Genomic DNA, 19,043 nt, shown 5'->3' with positions numbered 1-19,043 from the left:
GAGACGGGTTCGAGGAGGTGAGCACAGCCTTCTCTGAAGTATCAGCCGAGGTTGTAGCTATCCGGACTGTTGCTTTACAGAACCGATTGACACTTGATTATGTGTTGGCTTTCCAGGGAGGAGCGTGCGCTATAATTGAATCCGAATGCTGCACGTATATCCCAGATGTTTCAGAAAATATAACTCGTTTGGCAGATCATATCAAACGAGTGACGATGACAATACAAGGTGAAGGGAGCCAATATCATAATTATAACCCTCCGGGATGGCTGGGGCAATGGTTCGGGTCGTGGGGATCACACCTGAAGCACGGGTTAATTGTATTAATTGTCATTGTTATTGCTTGTTGTATTTATATGACATTATCGAACGAACAGCCCGAATTATGCCGAGTGCAAGTGTACAGGCAGAAGGGGCAGACTTCCTGACGAAGGAGGTAGGCCCATAGATATTGGTAACCTTTGGATCTGAATTGGTCATGGGGCCATGCTTGGACCTGGCCCTGACCAAAAGGGGGATTGAAGAAGGGAAAGGGTTAATGTTTTTGTACTCAATGTATTTTGTACCTAAGAGGTTAATATATTTTGTACCTAAAAGGTTGAACTTTGTACTTAGAATGTATCACAAGCATGGCCCTTCATTATGGCTAATCCCCTTGTTTATACTCCTTCTGACATTAATACAAGTTAACTTTTATTCTTATAACAATAGATAGTCAAATGTAAATGTAAATGTGAATGTGAATGTGTTGCAGACATGCAAGTTTTACCTTTTCTCCAGGCTTGTGTGGTGAATGTAAACGGAAGGAAGCATTCCAAGATGTGGGGCATGATAACGGCCGTTTAAAGGAGGACTCCCGCTGTGCCGGCTACAATTATGTCGGTAACTTCAAAGGAAGGGCCGTGGAAGAGCAGGAAACCTCAGACTGTATCGTGACTACAGCTGCCAGAGAACTGCTGCTTCGTGATCAAGGACTGTTGTAGGGACTTTGATTCATGAGCAGACCAGTGTTTGTGTCGTGACTGGTGCTGGGAGCCATAATCTATATATATCCCCACGTTTCTGTGTTCAGAGAGAACTTTGGCTTCCGCTTTCAAGGGGTCAAGTTCTCCCACAAGCTTGTGAGAATACAGCCGACTCTATTTTGACTCAGAGCAGCCTCAGAGGTATTTTTTACCGACTACAGTAACACAGTAAAACCAGCAGAGGAACCAGACTCCCTGTGTGGAGAGGATCCCTGTGTGGAGAGGATCCCTGTGTGGAGAGGATCCCTGTGTGGGGAGGATCTCTGTGTGGGGAAGATCCCTGTGTGGGGAGGATCCCTGTGTGGAGAGGATCCCTGTGTGGAGAGGATCCCTGTGTGGAGAGGATCCCTGTGTGGGGAGGATTCCTGTGTGGAGAGGATCCCTGTGTGGGGAGGATCCCTGTGTGGGGAGGATCTCTGTGTGGGGAAGATCCCTGTGTGGAGAGGATCCCTGTGTGGGGAGGATCCCTGTGTGGAGAGGATCCCTGTGCGGAGAGGATCCCTGTGTGGAGAGGATCCCTGTGTGGGGAGGATCCCTGTTGGAGAGGATCCCTGTATGGGGAGCTCCCTGTGTGGAGAGGATCCCTGTGTGGAGAGGATCCCTGTGTGGGGAGGATCCCTGTGTGGAGAGGATCCCTGTGTGGGGAGGATCCCTGTGTGGGAAGGATCCCTGTGTGGGGAGGTTCCCTGTGTGGGGAGGATCCCTGTGTGGGGAGGATCCCTGTGTGGGGAGGATTCCTGTGTGGAGAGGATCCCTGTGTGGAGAGGATCCCTGTGTGGAGAGGATCCCTGTGTGGGGAGGTTCCCTGTGTGGGGAGGATCCCTGTGTGGGGAGGATCCCTGTGTGGAGAGGATCCCTGTGTGGGGAGGTTCCCTGTGTGGGGAGGATCCCTGTGTGGGGAGGATCCCTGTGTGGAGAGGATCCCTGTGTGGAGAGGATCCCTGTGTGGAGAGGATCCCTGCGTGGGGAGGTTCCCTGTGTGGGGAGGAATGGAGTTCTCAGTGGTGAAAGTAAAGTTAAAGTTTATTTGTCACAAGTAAGGCTTACATTAACACTGCAATGAAGTTACTGTGGAATCCCCCTAGTCGCCACAGTCTGGCACCTGTTCGAGTCAATGCACCCTAACCAGCACTTCTTTCAGACTGTGGGAGGAAACCAGAGCACCCGGAGGAAACCCACGCAGACACGGGGAGAACGTGCAGACTCCACGCAGGGACCCAAGTCGAGAATCGAATCCGGGATTCTGGCACTGTGAGGGAGCAGTGCTAACCACTGTGTCACCGTGCTGCCCCGGGTCCCTGGCACTGTGAGGGAGCAGTGCTAACCACTGTGTCACCGTGCTGCCCCGGGTCCCTGGCACTGTGAGGGAGCAGTGCTAACCACTGTGTCACCGTGCTGCCCCGGGTCCCTGGCGCTGTGAGACAGCAGTGCTAACCACTGTGTCACCGTGCTGCCCCGGGTCCCTGGCACTGTGAGGGAGCAGTGCTAACCACTGTGCCACCGTGCTGCCCCGGGTCCCTGGCACTGTGAGGGAGCAGTGCTAACCACTGTGTCACCGTGCTGCCCCGGGTCCCTGGCGCTGTGAGACAGCAGTGCTAACCACTGTGTCACCGTGCTGCCCCGGGTCCCTGGCACTGTGAGGGAGCAGTGCTAACCACTGTGTCACCGTGCTGCCCCGGGTCCCTGGCACTGTGAGGGAGCAGTGCTAACCACTGTGTCACCGTGCTGCCCCGGGTCCCTGGCACTGTGAGGCAGCAGTGCTAACCACTGTGTCACCGTGCTGCGTTTTTGCGGACACAGACGGGACTCTCGGATGGTGGTTTGCCTCCCTGGTGCAGGGGTCCGGGATGTCTCTGGTCGAGTCCCAGAAATCCTGAAGGGGGAGGGAGAGGAGCCGAAGGTCGTGATGCATATAGGTACTGCTGACATAGGTAGGAAGAGGGAAGGGGTCATGAAAAGAGAATATAGGGAGTTAGGTAGACAGCTGAGAAAGAGGAATGCAAAGGTAGTAATCTCGGGATTGCTGCCTGTGCCGCGGGAGAGTGAGAACAGGAATCGGTGGAGAATGAATGCGTGGCTGAGGGACTGGAGCAAGGGACAAGGATTTGGGTACTTGGATCATTGGGACCTCTTTAGGGGCAGGTGTGACCTGTTTAAAAAAGACGGGTGGCACTTGAATCCCAGGGGGACCAATATCCTGGCGGGAAGGTTGGCTAAGGCTACTGGAGAGACTTTAAACTAGAAAGGTTGGGGGGAGGGAATCGAAATGAGGGGACTGAGAGCGAGGAGGTTAGCTTGCAAATAGATAAGGAATGTAAACAGGGTAAGAGGGAGGTTAGACGAGTGATGGAGAAGGGAAGTGCTCAGGCTGAAGGTCTGAGATGTGTCTATTTTAATGCCAGGAGTGTAGTGAATAAAGTGGATGAGCTTAGAGCGTGGATTGCTGCTTCGAATTGTGATGTGGTGGCCATTACGGAGACTTGGATGTCTCAGGGACAGGACTGGGTGCTTCAGGTGCCGGGTTTTAGATGTTTCAGGAAGGACAGGGAGGGAGGCAAGAGAGGGGGGGGAGTGGCACTGTTGATCAGGGATAGTGTCACGGCTGTAGAGAAGGTGGACGCCGTGGAGGGATTGACTACGGAGTCTTTGTGGGTGGAGGTTAGGAACAGGAAGGGGTCGGTAACGTTGCTGGGTGTTTTCTATAGGCCGCCCAATAGTAACAGAGATGTTGAGGAGCAGATGGGGAAACAGATCCTGGAGAGATGTAGGAATAACAGAGTTGTCGTGATGGGAGATTTTAATTTCCCAAACATAGATTGGAATATCCCTAGGGCTAGGGGTTTGGATGGAGAGGAGTTTGTTAGGTGTGTCCAGGAGAGTTTCCTGACACAGTATGTGGATAAGCCTACTAGAGGAGAGGCTGTACTTGATCTGGTGCTGGCTAATGAACCTGGACAGGTGGAGGATCTCTCGGTGGGTGAGCATCTTGGGGATAGCGATCATAATTCTATCTCCTTCACGATAGCATTGGAAAGAGATAGGATCAGGCAGGCTAGGAAAGTGTTTCTCTGGAGTAAAGGGAAATACAGTGTCATCAGGGAGGAAATTAGACGGGTAAATTGGAAGGAGGCATTCTTGGGGAAAAGTACCGAAGGAAAGTGGAGGGTTTTCAAGGAATGTTTGTCTGGAGCTCTGCATGACAACGTTCCGATGAGACAGGGGGGTGTTGGTAGGGTACGGGAACCGTGGTGCACGAAGGTTGTGATGAACCTGGTGAATAAGAAAAGAGAGGCGTACAGAAGGTTCAGAGAGCTAGGAGGTGTTAAGGATTTAGAGGAGTATACGGGATGTAGGAAGGAGCTTAAGAAGGAAATTAGGAGAGCGAGAAGGGGTCATGAGAAGGCCTTGGCGGGTAAGATTAAGGAGAATCCCAAGGCTTTCTACAAATATGTCAAGAGTAAAAGGATGAGATGTGAAGGCATAGGACCCTTAAAAGGTGAAGGGGGAAAAGTTTGTGCGGAACCGTTAGAAATGGCGGAGCTGCTTAATGAATACTTTACCTCGGTATTCACGGTGGAAAGGGATCTGGGTGGTTGTACTGCTGGTTTGCGGTGGACAGAAAGGATCGAGCATGTGGACATAAAGAAAGAGGATGTGTTGGAACTATTGAATGGCATCAAGGTTGGTAAGTCGCCGGGACCGGATGGGATGTACCCCAGGTTACTGTGGGAGGCGAGGGAGGAGATTGCAGAGCCTTTGGCGATGATCTTTGCATCGTCGATGGAGACGGGAGAGGTTCCGGAGGATTGGAGGATTGCAGATGTGGTCCCTATATTCAAGAAAGGAAACAGGGACAGCCCGGGAAATTACCGACCGGTGAGTCTAACCTCAGTGGTTGGTAAGTTGATGGAGAGGATCCTGAGAGACAGGATTTATGATCATCTAGAGAAGTTTAGTATGATCAAAAGTAGTCAGCACGGCTTTGTCAAGGGCAGGTCGTGCATAACGAGCCTGGTTGAGTTCTTTGAAAATGTGACCAAACACATTGACGAAGGAAGAGCAGTGGATGTGGTCTATATGGACTTCAGCAAGGCGTTCGATAAGGTCCCCCATGCAAGACTTCTTGAGAAAGTGAGAGGGCATGGGATCCAAGGGGCGGCTGCCCTGTGGATCCAGAACTGGCTTGCCTGCAGAAGGCAGAGAGTGGCTGTGGAGGGGTCTTTCTCTGCATGGAGGTCAGTGACCAGTGGAGTGCCCCAGGGATCTGTTCTGGGACCCTTGCTGTTTGTCATTTTCATAAATGACCTGGATGAGGAAGTGGAGGGATGGGTTGGTAAGTTTGCTGACGACACCAAGGTAGGTGGTGTTGTGGATAGTTTGGAGGGATGTCAGAAGTTGCAGCGAGACATAGATAGAATGCAAGACTGGGCGGAGAAGTGGCAGATGGACTTCAACCCGGATAAGTGTGTGGTGATCCATTTTGGCAGATCCAATGGGATGAAGCAGCAGTATAATATGAAGGGTACCATTCTTAGCAGTGTAGAGGATCAGAAGGACCTTGGGGTCCGGGTCCATAGGACTCTTAAATCGGCCTCGCAGGTGGAGGATGCGGTCAAGAAGGCGTACGGCGTACTGGCCTTCATTAATCGAGGGATTGAGTTTAGGAGTCGGGAGATAATGCTGCAGCTTTATAGGACCCTGGTTAGACCCCACTTGGAGTACTGCGCGCAGTTCTGGTCACCTCATTACAGGAAAGATGTTGAAGCCATTGAAAGGGTGCAGAGGAGATTTACAAGGATGTTGCCTGGATTGGGGGGCATGCCTTATGAGGATAGGTTGAGGGAGCTTGGTCTCTTCGCCCTGGAGAGACGAAGGATGAGAGGTGACCTGATAGAGGTTTACAAGATGTTGAGAGGTCTGGATAGGGTAGACTCTCAGAGGCTATTTCCAAGGGCTGAAATGGTTGCTACGAGAGGACACAGGTTTAAGGTGCTGGGGGGTAGGTACAGAGGAGATGTCAGGGGTAAGTTTTTCACTCAGAGGGTGGTGGGTGAGTGGAATCGGCTGACATCGGTGGTGGTGGAGGCAAACTCGTTGGGGTCTTTTAAGAGACTTCTGGATGAGTACATGGGATTTAATGGGATTGAGGGCTATAGATAGGCCTAGAGGTGGGGATGTGATCGGCGCAACTTGTGGGCCGAAGGGCCTGTTTGTGCTGTGGCTTTCTATGTTCTATGTTCTGCCCCGGGTCCCTGGCACTGTGAGGGAGCAGTGCGAACCACTGTGTCACCGTGCTGCCCCGGGTCCCTGGCTCTGTGAGGGAGCAGTGCTAACCACTGTGTCACCGTGCTGCCCCGGGTCCCTGGCACTGTGAGGGAGCAGTGCTAACCACTGTGTCACCGTGCTGCCCCGGGTCCCTGGCACTGTGAGGGAGCAGTGCTAACCACTGTGTCACCGTACTGCCCCGGGTCCCTGGCACTGTGAGGGAGCAGTGCTAACACTGTGCCACCGTGCTGCCCCGGGTCCCTGGCACTGTGAGGGAGCAGTGCTAACCACTGTGTCACCGTGCTGCCCCGGGTCCCTGGCACTGTGAGGGAGCAGTGCTAACACTGTGCCACCCTGAGCTGTCGGTGAATGTACTGCATTCACCCACTGGTTTTCCACACACCGTCTGTGGCTTGCTCGCCAACTTTGGCTGCGTTTGGCAGTTTGTTCAGCTTTTTCTTCAGCACTTTCTGTGTCTGTGTCCCACGTCTCTTACTGGTTCCTGCAGTGCCTGGAAAACAAAACACAACCCATCAAAGCACCATCAAAGCAAACAGCAATTGACACAGATCACCATCTGTGCGCTGATACAACACAGGACCCACCGACGCAACACAGGACCCACCGACGCAACACAGGACCCACCGACGCAACACAGGACCCACCGACGCAACACAGGACCCACCGACGCAACACAGGACCCACTGACACAACACAGGACCCACCGACGCAACACAGGACCCACTGACACAACACAGGACCCACCGACGCAACACAGGACCCACCGACGCAACACAGGACCCACCGACGCAACACGGGACCCACTGACACAACACAGGACCCACCGACGCAACACAGGACCCACTGACACAACACAGGACCCACCGACGCAACACAGGACCCACCGACGCAACACAGGACCCACCGACGCAACACAGGACCCACCGACGCAACACAGGACCCACTGACACAACACAGGACCCACCGACGCAACACAGGACCCACTGACACAACACAGGACCCACCGACGCAACACAGGACCCACCGACGCAACACAGGACCCACCGACGCAACACGGGACCCACTGACACAACACAGGACCCACCGACGCAACACAGGACCCACTGACACAACACAGGACCCACCGACGCAACACAGGACCCACCGACGCAACACGGGACCCACTGACACAACACAGGACCCACTGACAACACAGGACCCACTGACGCAACACAGGACCCACTGACACAACACAGGACCCACTGACACAACACAGGACCCACTGACGCAACACAGGACCCACTGACGCAACACAGGACCCACTGACGCAACACAGGACCCACTGACAACACAGGACCCACTGACAACACAGGACCCACTGACAACACAGGACCCACTGACGCAACACAGGACCCACCAACGCAACACAGGACCCACTGACGCAACACAGGACCCACCGACGCAACACAGGACCCACTGACGCAACACAGGACCCACTGACGCAACACAGGACCCACTGACGCAACACAGGACCCACCGACGCAACACAGGACCCACTGACAACACAGGACCCACTGACAACACAGGACCCACTGACGCAACACAGGACCCACCAACGCAACACAGGACCCACTGACGCAACACAGGACCCACCGACGCAACACAGGACCCACTGACGCAACACAGGACCCACTGACACAACACAGGACCCACCGACGCAACACAGGACCCACCGACGCAACACAGGACCCACCAACGCAACACAGGACCCACTGACACAACACAGGACCCACTGACACTCCGGATACAACCCCCTGGATGCACGCAACCCCGGATGCACGCAACCCCCCGATACACCCCCCCCCATACACACCACCCCCCCAATACACAGCCCCCCCGATGCACACCCCCCATACACAGCCCCCCCGATACACACACCCCCAATACACACCCACCCCGATACACACCCACCCCGATACACCCCCCCCCGATACACACACCCCCCCAATACACACACCCCTCCCGATACACACACCCCTCCCGATACACACCCCCCCCGATACACACCCCCCCCCGATACACCCCCCTCCCGATACACACACACCCCCGATACAACCCCCCGATACACACACCCCCCCGATACACACCCCCCCCGATACACACACCCCCCGATACACACACCCCCCCGATACACAGCCCCCCCGATACACACACCCCCCCGATACACCCCCCCGATACACCCCCCCGATACACACACCCCCCCGATACACACACCCCCCGCGATACACACACCCCCCCCAATACACACCCCCCCGATACACACCCCTCCCGATACACACCACCCCCCCGATACACACACCCCCCCGATACACACACCCCCCGATACACACACCCCCCCGATACACACACCCCCCCGATACACACACCCCCCCGATACACAGCCCCCCGATACACACACCCCCGCGATACACCCCCCCGATACACCCCCCCGATACACACACCCCCCGCGATACACACACCCCCCCAATACACACACCCCCCCAATACACACACCCCCCGATACGCACCACCCCCCCGATACACACACCCCCCCGATACACACACCCCCCGATACACACACACCCCCGATACACACACCCCCCCAAAACACACACCCCCCCGATACACACACACCCCATACACACACCCCCCCGATACACACACACCCCCCGATACACACACCCCCCCGATACACACACCCCCCCGATACACACACAACCCCGATACACACCCCCCCGATACACACACCCCCTGATACACACCCCCCCGATACACACCCCCCCGATACACACACCCCCTGATACACACACCCTCCGATACACACACCCCGCGATACACACCCCCCCGATACACACACACCCCGATACACACACCCCCGATACACACACACACCACCAATATACACCCCCCATACACACCCTCGATACACACCCCCAATACACACCCTCCCGATACATTCCCCCGATACACACCTCCGATACACAACCACCCGATTCACACACCCCCTCCCGATACACACATATTCCCGATACACTCACCCCCCCATACACACCTCCTGATACACATCCATCGATACACATCCCCCGATACACACCCCTGAGGGACAGGATTTATGAACATTTAGAGAAGTTTAGTATGCTCAAAAGTAGTCAGCATGGCTTTGTCAAAGGCAAATCGTGCCTTACGAGCCTGGTGGAGTTCTTTGAAAATGTGACTAAACACACTGACGAAGGAAAAGCGGTAGATGTGGTTTACATGGACTTCAGCAAGGTGTTCAATAAGGTCCCCATGCAAGACTTCTCGAGAAAATGAGAGGGCATGGGATTCAAGGGGCTGTTGCCTTGTGGATCCAGAACTGACTTCCCTGCAGAAGGCAGAGAGTGGTTGTAGACGGGTCTTTTTCTGAATGGAGGTCGGTCACCAGTGGAGTGCCCCAGGGATCTGTTCTGGGACCCTTGCTGTTTGTCATTTTCATAAATGAACCTGGCTGAGGAAGTGGAGGGATGTGTTGGTAAGTTTGCCGACGACACGAAGGTTGGTGGGGTTGTGGATAGTTTGGAGGGATGTCAGAAGCTGCAGCGTGACATAGATAGAACATAGAACAGAACAGCACAGAACAGGCCCTTCGGCCCACGATGTTGTGCCGAGCTTTATCTGAAACCAAAATCAAGCTATCCCACGCCCTATCATCCTGGTGTGCTCCATGTGCCTTTCCAATAACCGCTTAAATGTTCCTAAAGTGTCTGACTCCACTATCACTGCAGGCAGTCAATTCCACACCCCAACCACTCTCTGAGTAAAGAACCTACCTCTGATATCCTTCCTATATCTCCCACCATGAACCCTATAGTTATGCCCCCTTGTAATAGCTCCATTCACCCGAGGAAATAGTTTTTGAACATTAACTCTATCTATCCCCTTCATCTGGTGCTGGCTAATGAACCTGGACAGGTGGAGGATCTCTCGGTGGGTGAGCATCTTGGGGATAGCGATCATAATTCTATCTCCTTCACGATAGCATTGGAAAGAGATAGGATCAGGCAGGCTAGGAAAGTGTTTCTCTGGAGTAAAGGGAAATACAGTGTCATCAGGGAGGAAATTAGACGGGTAAATTGGAAGGAGGCATTCTTGGGGAAAAGTACCGAAGGAAAGTGGAGGATTTTCAAGGAATGTTTGTCTGGAGCTCTGCATGACAACGTTCCGATGAGACAGGGGGGTGTTGGTAGGGTACGGGAACCGTGGTGCACGAAGGTTGTGATGAACCTGGTGAATAAGAAAAGAGAGGCGTACAGAAGGTTCAGAGAGCTAGGAGGTGTTAAGGATTTAGAGGAGTATACGGGATGTAGGAAGGAGCTTAAGAAGGAAATTAGGAGAGCGAGAAGGGGTCATGAGAAGGCCTTGGCGGGTAAGATTAAGGAGAATCCCAAGGCTTTCTACAAATATGTCAAGAGTAAAAGGATGAGATGTGAAGGCATAGGACCCTTAAAAGGTGAAGGGGGAAAAGTTTGTGCGGAACCGTTAGAAATGGCGGAGCTGCTTAATGAATACTTTACCTCGGTATTCACGGTGGAAAGGGATCTGGGTGGTTGTACTGCTGGTTTGCGGTGGACAGAAAGGATCGAGCATGTGGACATAAAGAAAGAGGATGTGTTGGAACTATTGAATGGCATCAAGGTTGGTAAGTCGCCGGGACCGGATGGGATGTACCCCAGGTTACTGTGGGAGGCGAGGGAGGAGATTGCAGAGCCTTTGGCGATGATCTTTGCATCGTCGATGGAGACGGGAGAGGTTCCGGAGGATTGGAGGATTGCAGATGTGGTCCCTATATTCAAGAAAGGAAACAGGGACAGCCCGGGAAATTACCGACCGGTGAGTCTAACCTCAGTGGTTGGTAAGTTGATGGAGAGGATCCTGAGAGACAGGATTTATGATCATCTAGAGAAGTTTAGTATGATCAAAAGTAGTCAGCACGGCTTTGTCAAGGGCAGGTCGTGCCTTACGAGCCTGGTTGAGTTCTTTGAAAATGTGACCAAACACATTGACGAAGGAAGAGCAGTGGATGTGGTCTATATGGACTTCAGCAAGGCGTTCGATAAGGTCCCCCATGCAAGACTTCTTGAGAAAGTGAGAGGGCATGGGATCCAAGGGGCGGCTGCCCTGTGGATCCAGAACTGGCTTGCCTGCAGAAGGCAGAGAGTGGCTGTGGAGGGGTCTTTCTCTGCATGGAGGTCAGTGACCAGTGGAGTGCCCCAGGGATCTGTTCTGGGACCCTTGCTGTTTGTCATTTTCATAAATGACCTGGATGAGGAAGTGGAGGGATGGGTTGGTAAGTTTGCTGACGACACCAAGGTAGGTGGTGTTGTGGATAGTTTGGAGGGATGTCAGAAGTTGCAGCGAGACATAGATAGAATGCAAGACTGGGCGGAGAAGTGGCAGATGGACTTCAACCCGGATAAGTGTGTGGTGATCCATTTTGGCAGATCCAATGGGATGAAGCAGCAGTATAATATGAAGGGTACCATTCTTAGCAGTGTAGAGGATCAGAAGGACCTTGGGGTCCGGGTCCATAGGACTCTTAAATCGGCCTCGCAGGTGGAGGATGCGGTCAAGAAGGCGTACGGCGTACTGGCCTTCATTAATCGAGGGATTGAGTTTAGGAGTCGGGAGATAATGCTGCAGCTTTATAGGACCCTGGTTAGACCCCACTTGGAGTACTGCGCGCAGTTCTGGTCACCTCATTACAGGAAAGATGTTGAAGCCATTGAAAGGGTGCAGAGGAGATTTACAAGGATGTTGCCTGGATTGGGGGGCATGCCTTATGAGGATAGGTTGAGGGAGCTTGGTCTCTTCGCCCTGGAGAGACGAAGGATGAGAGGTGACCTGATAGAGGTTTACAAGATGTTGAGAGGTCTGGATAGGGTAGACTCTCAGAGGCTATTTCCAAGGGCTGAAATGGTTGCTACGAGAGGACACAGGTTTAAGGTGCTGGGGGGTAGGTACAGAGGAGATGTCAGGGGTAAGTTTTTCACTCAGAGGGTGGTGGGTGAGTGGAATCGGCTGACATCGGTGGTGGTGGAGGCAAACTCGTTGGGGTCTTTTAAGAGACTTCTGGATGAGTACATGGGATTTAATGGGATTGAGGGCTATAGATAGGCCTAGAGGTGGGGATGTGATCGGCGCAACTTGTGGGCCGAAGGGCCTGTTTGTGCTGTGGCTTTCTATGTTCTATGTTCTGCCCCGGGTCCCTGGCACTGTGAGGGAGCAGTGCGAACCACTGTGTCACCGTGCTGCCCCGGGTCCCTGGCTCTGTGAGGGAGCAGTGCTAACCACTGTGTCACCGTGCTGCCCCGGGTCCCTGGCACTGTGAGGGAGCAGTGCTAACCACTGTGTCACCGTGCTGCCCCGGGTCCCTGGCACTGTGAGGGAGCAGTGCTAACCACTGTGTCACCGTGCTGCCCCGGGTCCCTGGCACTGTGAGGGAGCAGTGCTAACCACTGTGTCACCGTGCTGCCCCGGGTCCCTGGCACTGTGAGACAGCAGTGCTAACCACTGTGTCACCGTGCTGCCCCGGGTCCCTGGCGCTGTGAGACAGCAGTGCTAACCACTGTGTCACCGTGCTGCCCCGGGTCCCTGGCACTGAGAGACAGCAGTGCTAACCACTGTGTCACCGTGCTGCCCCGGGTCCCTGGCACTGTGAGGGAGCAGTGCTAACCACTGTGCCACCGTGCTGCCCCGGGTCCCTGGCACTGTGAGGGAGCAGTGCTAACCACTGTGTCACCGTGCTGCCCCGGGTCCCTGGCACTGTGAGGGAGCAGTGCTAACACTGTGCCACCCTGAGCTGTCGGTGAATGTACTGCATTCACCCACTGGTTTTCCACACACCGTCTGTGGCTTGCTCGCCAACTTTGGCTGCGTTTGGCAGTTTGTTCAGCTTTTTCTTCAGCACTTTCTGTGTCTGTGTCCCACGTCTCTTACTGGTTCCTGCAGTGCCTGGAAAACAAAACACAACCCATCAAAGCACCATCAAAGCAAACAGCAATTGACACAGATCACCATCTGTGCGCTGATACAACACAGGACCCACCGACGCAACACAGGACCCACCGACGCAACACAGGACCCACCGACGCAACACAGGACCCACCGACGCAACACAGGACCCACCGACGCAACACAGGACCCACTGACACAACACAGGACCCACTGACGCAACACAGGACCCACTGACGCAACACAGGACCCACTGACACTCCGGATACAACCCCCTGGATGCACGCAACCCCCCGATACACCCCCCCCCATACACACCACCCCCCCAATACACAGCCCCCCCGACGCACACCCCCCATACACAGCCCCCCCGACGCACACACCCCCATACACACCCACCCCGATACACACCCACCCCGATACACCCCCCCCCGATACACACACCCCCCCAATACACACACCCCTCCCGATACACACACCCCTCCCGATACACCCCCCCCCGATACACACCCCCCCCGATACACCCCCCTCCCGATACACACACACCCCCGATACACACCCCCCCGATACACACACCCCCCCGATACACACCCCCCCGATACACACACCCCCCGATACACACACCCCCCCGATACACACACCCCCCGATACACACACCCCCCCGATACACAGCCCCCCCGATACACACACCCCCCCGATACACCCCCCGATACACCACCCCGATACACACACCCCCCCGATACACACACCCCCCGCGATACACACACCCCCCCAATACACACCCCCCCGATACACACCCCTCCCGATACACACCACCCCCCGATACACACACCCCCCCGATACACACACCCCCCGATACACACACCCCCCCGATACACACACCCCCCCCGATACACCCCCCCCCGATACACAGCCCCCCGATACACACACCCCCGCAATACACCCCCCCGATACACCCCCCCGATACACACACCCACCGCGATACACACACCCCCCCCAATACACACACCCCCCCAATACACACACCCCCCGATACGCACCACCCCCCCGATACACACACCCCCCCGATACACACACCCCCCCAATACACACACCCCCCCGATACACACACCCCCCCGATACACACACCCCCCCGATACACACACCCCCCATACACACACCCCCCCGATACACACACACCCCCGATACACACACCCCCCCGATACACACACAACCCCGATACACACCCCCCCGATACACACACCCCCTGATACACACCCCCCCGATACACACACCCCCGATACACACCCCCCCGATACACACCCCCCCGATACACACACCCCCTGATACACACACCCTCCGATACACACACCCCGCGATACACCCCCCCCGATACACACACCCCCCGATACACACACCACCAATACACACCCCCCATACACACCCTCGATACACACCCCCAATACACACCCTCCCGATACATTCCCCCGATACACACCTCCGATACACAACCACCCGATTCACACACCCCCTCCCGATACACACATATTCCCGATACACTCACCCCCCCATACACACCTCCTGATACACATCCATCGATACACATCCCCCGATACACACCCCTGAGGGACAGGATCTATGAACATTTAGAGAAGTTTAGTATGCTCAAAAGTAGTCAGCATGGCTTTGTCAAAGGCAAATCGTGCCTTACGAGCCTGGTGGAGTTCTTTGAAAATGTGACTAAACACACTGACGAAGGAAAAGCGGTAGATGTGGTTTACATGGACTTCAGCAAGGTGTTCAATAAGGTCCCCATGCAAGACTTCTCGAGAAAGTGAGAGGGCATGGGATCCAAGGGGCTGTTGCCTTGTGGATCCAGAACTGACTTCCCTGCAGAAGGCAGAGAGTGGTTGTAGACGGGTCTTTTTCTGAATGGAGGTCGGTCACCAGTGGTGTGCCCCAGGGATCTGTTCTGGGACCCTTGCTGTTTGTCATTTTCATAAATGAACCTGGATGAGAAAGTGGAGGGATGGGTTGGTAAGTTTGCCGACGACACGAAGGTTGGTGGGGTTGTGGATAGTTTGGAGGGATGTCAGAAGCTGCAGCGTGACATAGATAGAACATAGAACAGTACAGCACAGAACAGGCCCTTCGGCCCACGATGTTGTGCCGAGCTTTATCTGAAACCAAAATCAAGCTATCCCACGCCCTATCATCCTGGTGTGCTCCATATGCCTTTCCAATAACCGCTTAAATGTTCCTAAAGTGTCTGACTCCACTATCACTGCAGGCAGTCAATTCCACACCCCAACCACTCTCTGAGTAAAGAACCTACCTCTGATATCCTTCCTATATCTCCCACAATGAACCCTATAGTAATGCCCCCTTGTAATAGCTCCATTCACCCGAGGAAATAGTTTTTGAACATTCACTCTATCTATCCCCTTCATCTGGTGCTGGCTAATGAACCTGGACAGGTGGAGGATCTCTCGGTGGGTGAGCATCTTGGGGATAGCGATCATAATTCTATCTCCTTCATGATAGCATTGGAAAGAGATAGGATCAGGCAGGCTAGGAAAGTGTTTCTCTGGAGTAAAGGGAAATACAGTGTCATCAGGGAGGAAATTAGACGGGTAAATTGGAAGGAGGCATTCTTGGGGAAAAGTACCGAAGGAAAGTGGAGGATTTTCAAGGAATGTTTGTCTGGAGCTCTGCATGACAACGTTCCGATGAGACAGGGGGGTGTTGGTAGGGTACGGGAACCGTGGTGCACGAAGGTTGTGATGAACCTGGTGAATAAGAAAAGAGAGGCGTACAGAAGGTTCAGAGAGCTAGGAGGTGTTAAGGATTTAGAGGAGTATACGGGATGTAGGAAGGAGCTTAAGAAGGAAATTAGGAGAGCGAGAAGGGGTCATGAGAAGGCCTTGGCGGGTAAGATTAAGGAGAATCCCAAGGCTTTCTACAAATATGTCAAGAGTAAAAGGATGAGATGTGAAGGCATAGGACCCTTAAAAGGTGAAGGGGGAAAAGTTTGTGCGGAACCGTTAGAAATGGTGGAGCTGCTTAATGAATACTTTACCTCGGTATTCACGGTGGAAAGGGATCTGGGTGGTTGTACTGCTGGTTTGCGGTGGACAGAAAGGATCGAGCATGTGGACATAAAGAAAGAGGATGTGTTGGAACTATTGAATGGCATCAAGGTTGGTAAGTCGCCGGGACCGGATGGGATGTACCCCAGGTTACTGTGGGAGGCGAGGGAGGAGATTGCGGAGCCTTTGGCGATGATCTTTGCATCGTCGATGGAGACGGGAGAGGTTCCGGAGGATTGGAGGATTGCAGATGTGGTCCCTATATTCAAGAAAGGGAACAGGGACAGCCCGGGAAATTACCGACCGGTGAGTCTAACCTCAGTGGTTGGTAAGTTGATGGAGAGGATCCTGAGAGACAGGATTTATGATCATCTAGAGAAGTTTAGTATGATCAAAAGTAGTCAGCACGGCTTTGTCAAGGGCAGGTCGTGCCTTACGAGCCTGGTTGAGTTCTTTGAAAATGTGACCAAACACATTGACGAAGGAAGAGCGGTGGATGTGGTCTATATGGACTTCAGCAAGGCGTTCGATAAGGTCCCCCATGCAAGACTTCTTGAGAAAGTGAGAGGGCATGGGATCCAAGGGGCAGCTGCCCTGTGGATCCAGAACTGGCTTGCCTGCAGAAGGCAGAGAGTGGCTGTGGAGGGGTCTTTCTCTGCATGGAGGTCAGTGACCAGTGGAGTGCCCCAGGGATCTGTTCTGGGACCCTTGCTGTTTGTCATTTTCATAAATGACCTGGATGAGGAAGTGGAGGGATGGGTTGGTAAGTTTGCTGACGACACCAAGGTAGGTGGTGTTGTGGATAGTTTGGAGGGATGTCAGAAGTTGCAGCGAGACATAGATAGAATGCAAGACTGGGCGGAGAAGTGGCAGATGGACTTCAACCCGGATAAGTGTGTGGTGATCCATTTTGGCAGATCCAATGGGATGAAGCAGCAGTATAATATGAAGGGTACCATTCTTAGCAGTATAGAGGATCAGAAGGACCTTGGGGTCCGGGTCCATAGGACTCTTAAATCGGCCTCGCAGGTGGAGGATGCGGTCAAGAAGGCGTACGGCGTACTGGCCTTCATTAATCGAGGGATTGAGTTTAGGAGTCGGGAGATAATGCTGCAGCTTTATAGGACCCTGGTTAGACCCCACTTGGAGTACTGCGCGCAGTTCTGGTCACCTCATTACAGGAAAGATGTTGAAGCCATTGAAAGGGTGCAGAGGAGATTTACAAGGATGTTGCCTGGATTGGGGGGCATGCCTTATGAGGATAGGTTGAGGGAGCTTGGTCTCTTCGCCCTGGAGAGACGAAGGATGAGAGGTGACCTGATAGAGGTTTACAAGATGTTGAGAGGTCTGGATAGGGTAGACTCTCAGAGGCTATTTCCAAGGGCTGAAATGGTTGCTACGAGAGGACACAGGTTTAAGGTGCTGGGGGGTAGGTACAGAGGAGATGTCAGGGGTAAGTTTTTCACTCAGAGGGTGGTGGGTGAGTGGAATCGGCTGACGTCGGTGGTGGTGGAGGCAAACTCGTTGGGGTCTTTTAAGAGACTTCTGGATAAGTACATGGGATTTAATGGGATTGAGGGCTATAGATAGGCCTAGAGGTGGGGATGTGATCGGCGCAACTTGTGGGCCGAAGGGCCTGTTTGTGCTGTGGCTTTCTATGTTCTATGTTCTATCATTTTATAAACCTCTATTAAGTCTCCCCTCAGCCTCCTCCGCTCCAGAGAGAACAGCCCTAGCTCCCTCAACCTTTCCTCATAAGACCGACACTCCAAACCAGGCAGCATCCTGGTAAATCTCCTCTGCACTCTTTCCAGCGCTTCCACATCCTTCTTATAGTGAGGTGACCAGAATTGCACACAATATTCCAAATGTGGTCTCCCCAAGGTCCTGTACAGTTGCAGCATAACCCCACGGCTCTTAAACTCCAACCCCCTGTTAATAAAAGCTAACACACTATAGGCCTTCTTCACAGCTCTACCCACTTGAGTGGCAACCTTCAGAGATCTGTGGATATGAACACCAAGATCTCTCTGTTCCTCCACAGTCTTCAGAACCCTACCTTTGACCCTGTAATCCACATTTAAATTAGTCCCACCAAAATGAATCACCTCACATTTATCAGGGTTAAACTCCATTTGCCATTTTTCAGCCCAGCTTTGCATCCTATCTATGTCTCTTTGCAGCCTACAACAGCCCTCCACCTCATCCACTACTCCACCAATCTTGGTGTCATCAGCAAATTTACTGATCCACCCTTCAGCCCCCTCCTCTAAGTCATTAATAAAAATCACAAAGAGCAGAGGACCAAGCACTGATCCCTGTGGCACTCCGCTAGCAACCTGCCTCCAGTCTGAAAATTTTCCATCCACCACCACCCTCTGTCTTCGATCAGATAGCCAATTACCTATCCAATCTGCCAACTTTACCTCTATCCCACACTCCTTACTTTCATCATAAGCCGACCATGGGGGACCTTATCAAACGCCTTACTAAAATCCATGTATATGACATCAACTGCCCTACCTTCATCAACACACTTAGTTACCTCCTCAAAAAATTCAATCAAATTTGTGAGGCACGACTTGCCCTTCACAAATCCGTGCTGACTATCCCAGATTAATCCGCATATTTCTAAATGGTCGTAAATCCCATCCCT

General features: G+C 53.4%; 1 protein-coding gene across 1 annotated transcript in view; it reads right to left on the bottom strand.

Moving 5' to 3' along the window:
* Positions 1-19,043, bottom strand: part of LOC144486476 (uncharacterized) — a 129,752-nt gene that overhangs the window by 70,885 nt on the left and 39,824 nt on the right. The window contains exons 2-3 of the mRNA XM_078204519.1: positions 13,212-13,319; positions 6,694-6,801 (exon numbers count right to left, since the gene is read on the bottom strand). Coding sequence (XP_078060645.1) covers positions 6,694-6,801; positions 13,212-13,319 — 216 coding nt within the window. The remainder of the gene's footprint in view (positions 1-6,693; positions 6,802-13,211; positions 13,320-19,043) is intronic.

Source organism: Mustelus asterias, unplaced genomic scaffold (genome assembly GCF_964213995.1).
Source record: "Mustelus asterias unplaced genomic scaffold, sMusAst1.hap1.1 HAP1_SCAFFOLD_360, whole genome shotgun sequence".
NCBI lineage: Eukaryota > Metazoa > Chordata > Chondrichthyes > Carcharhiniformes > Triakidae > Mustelus > Mustelus asterias.
The sequence above is the reverse complement of the archived record's forward strand: the minus strand, read 5'-3'. Positions and strand labels throughout refer to the sequence as shown.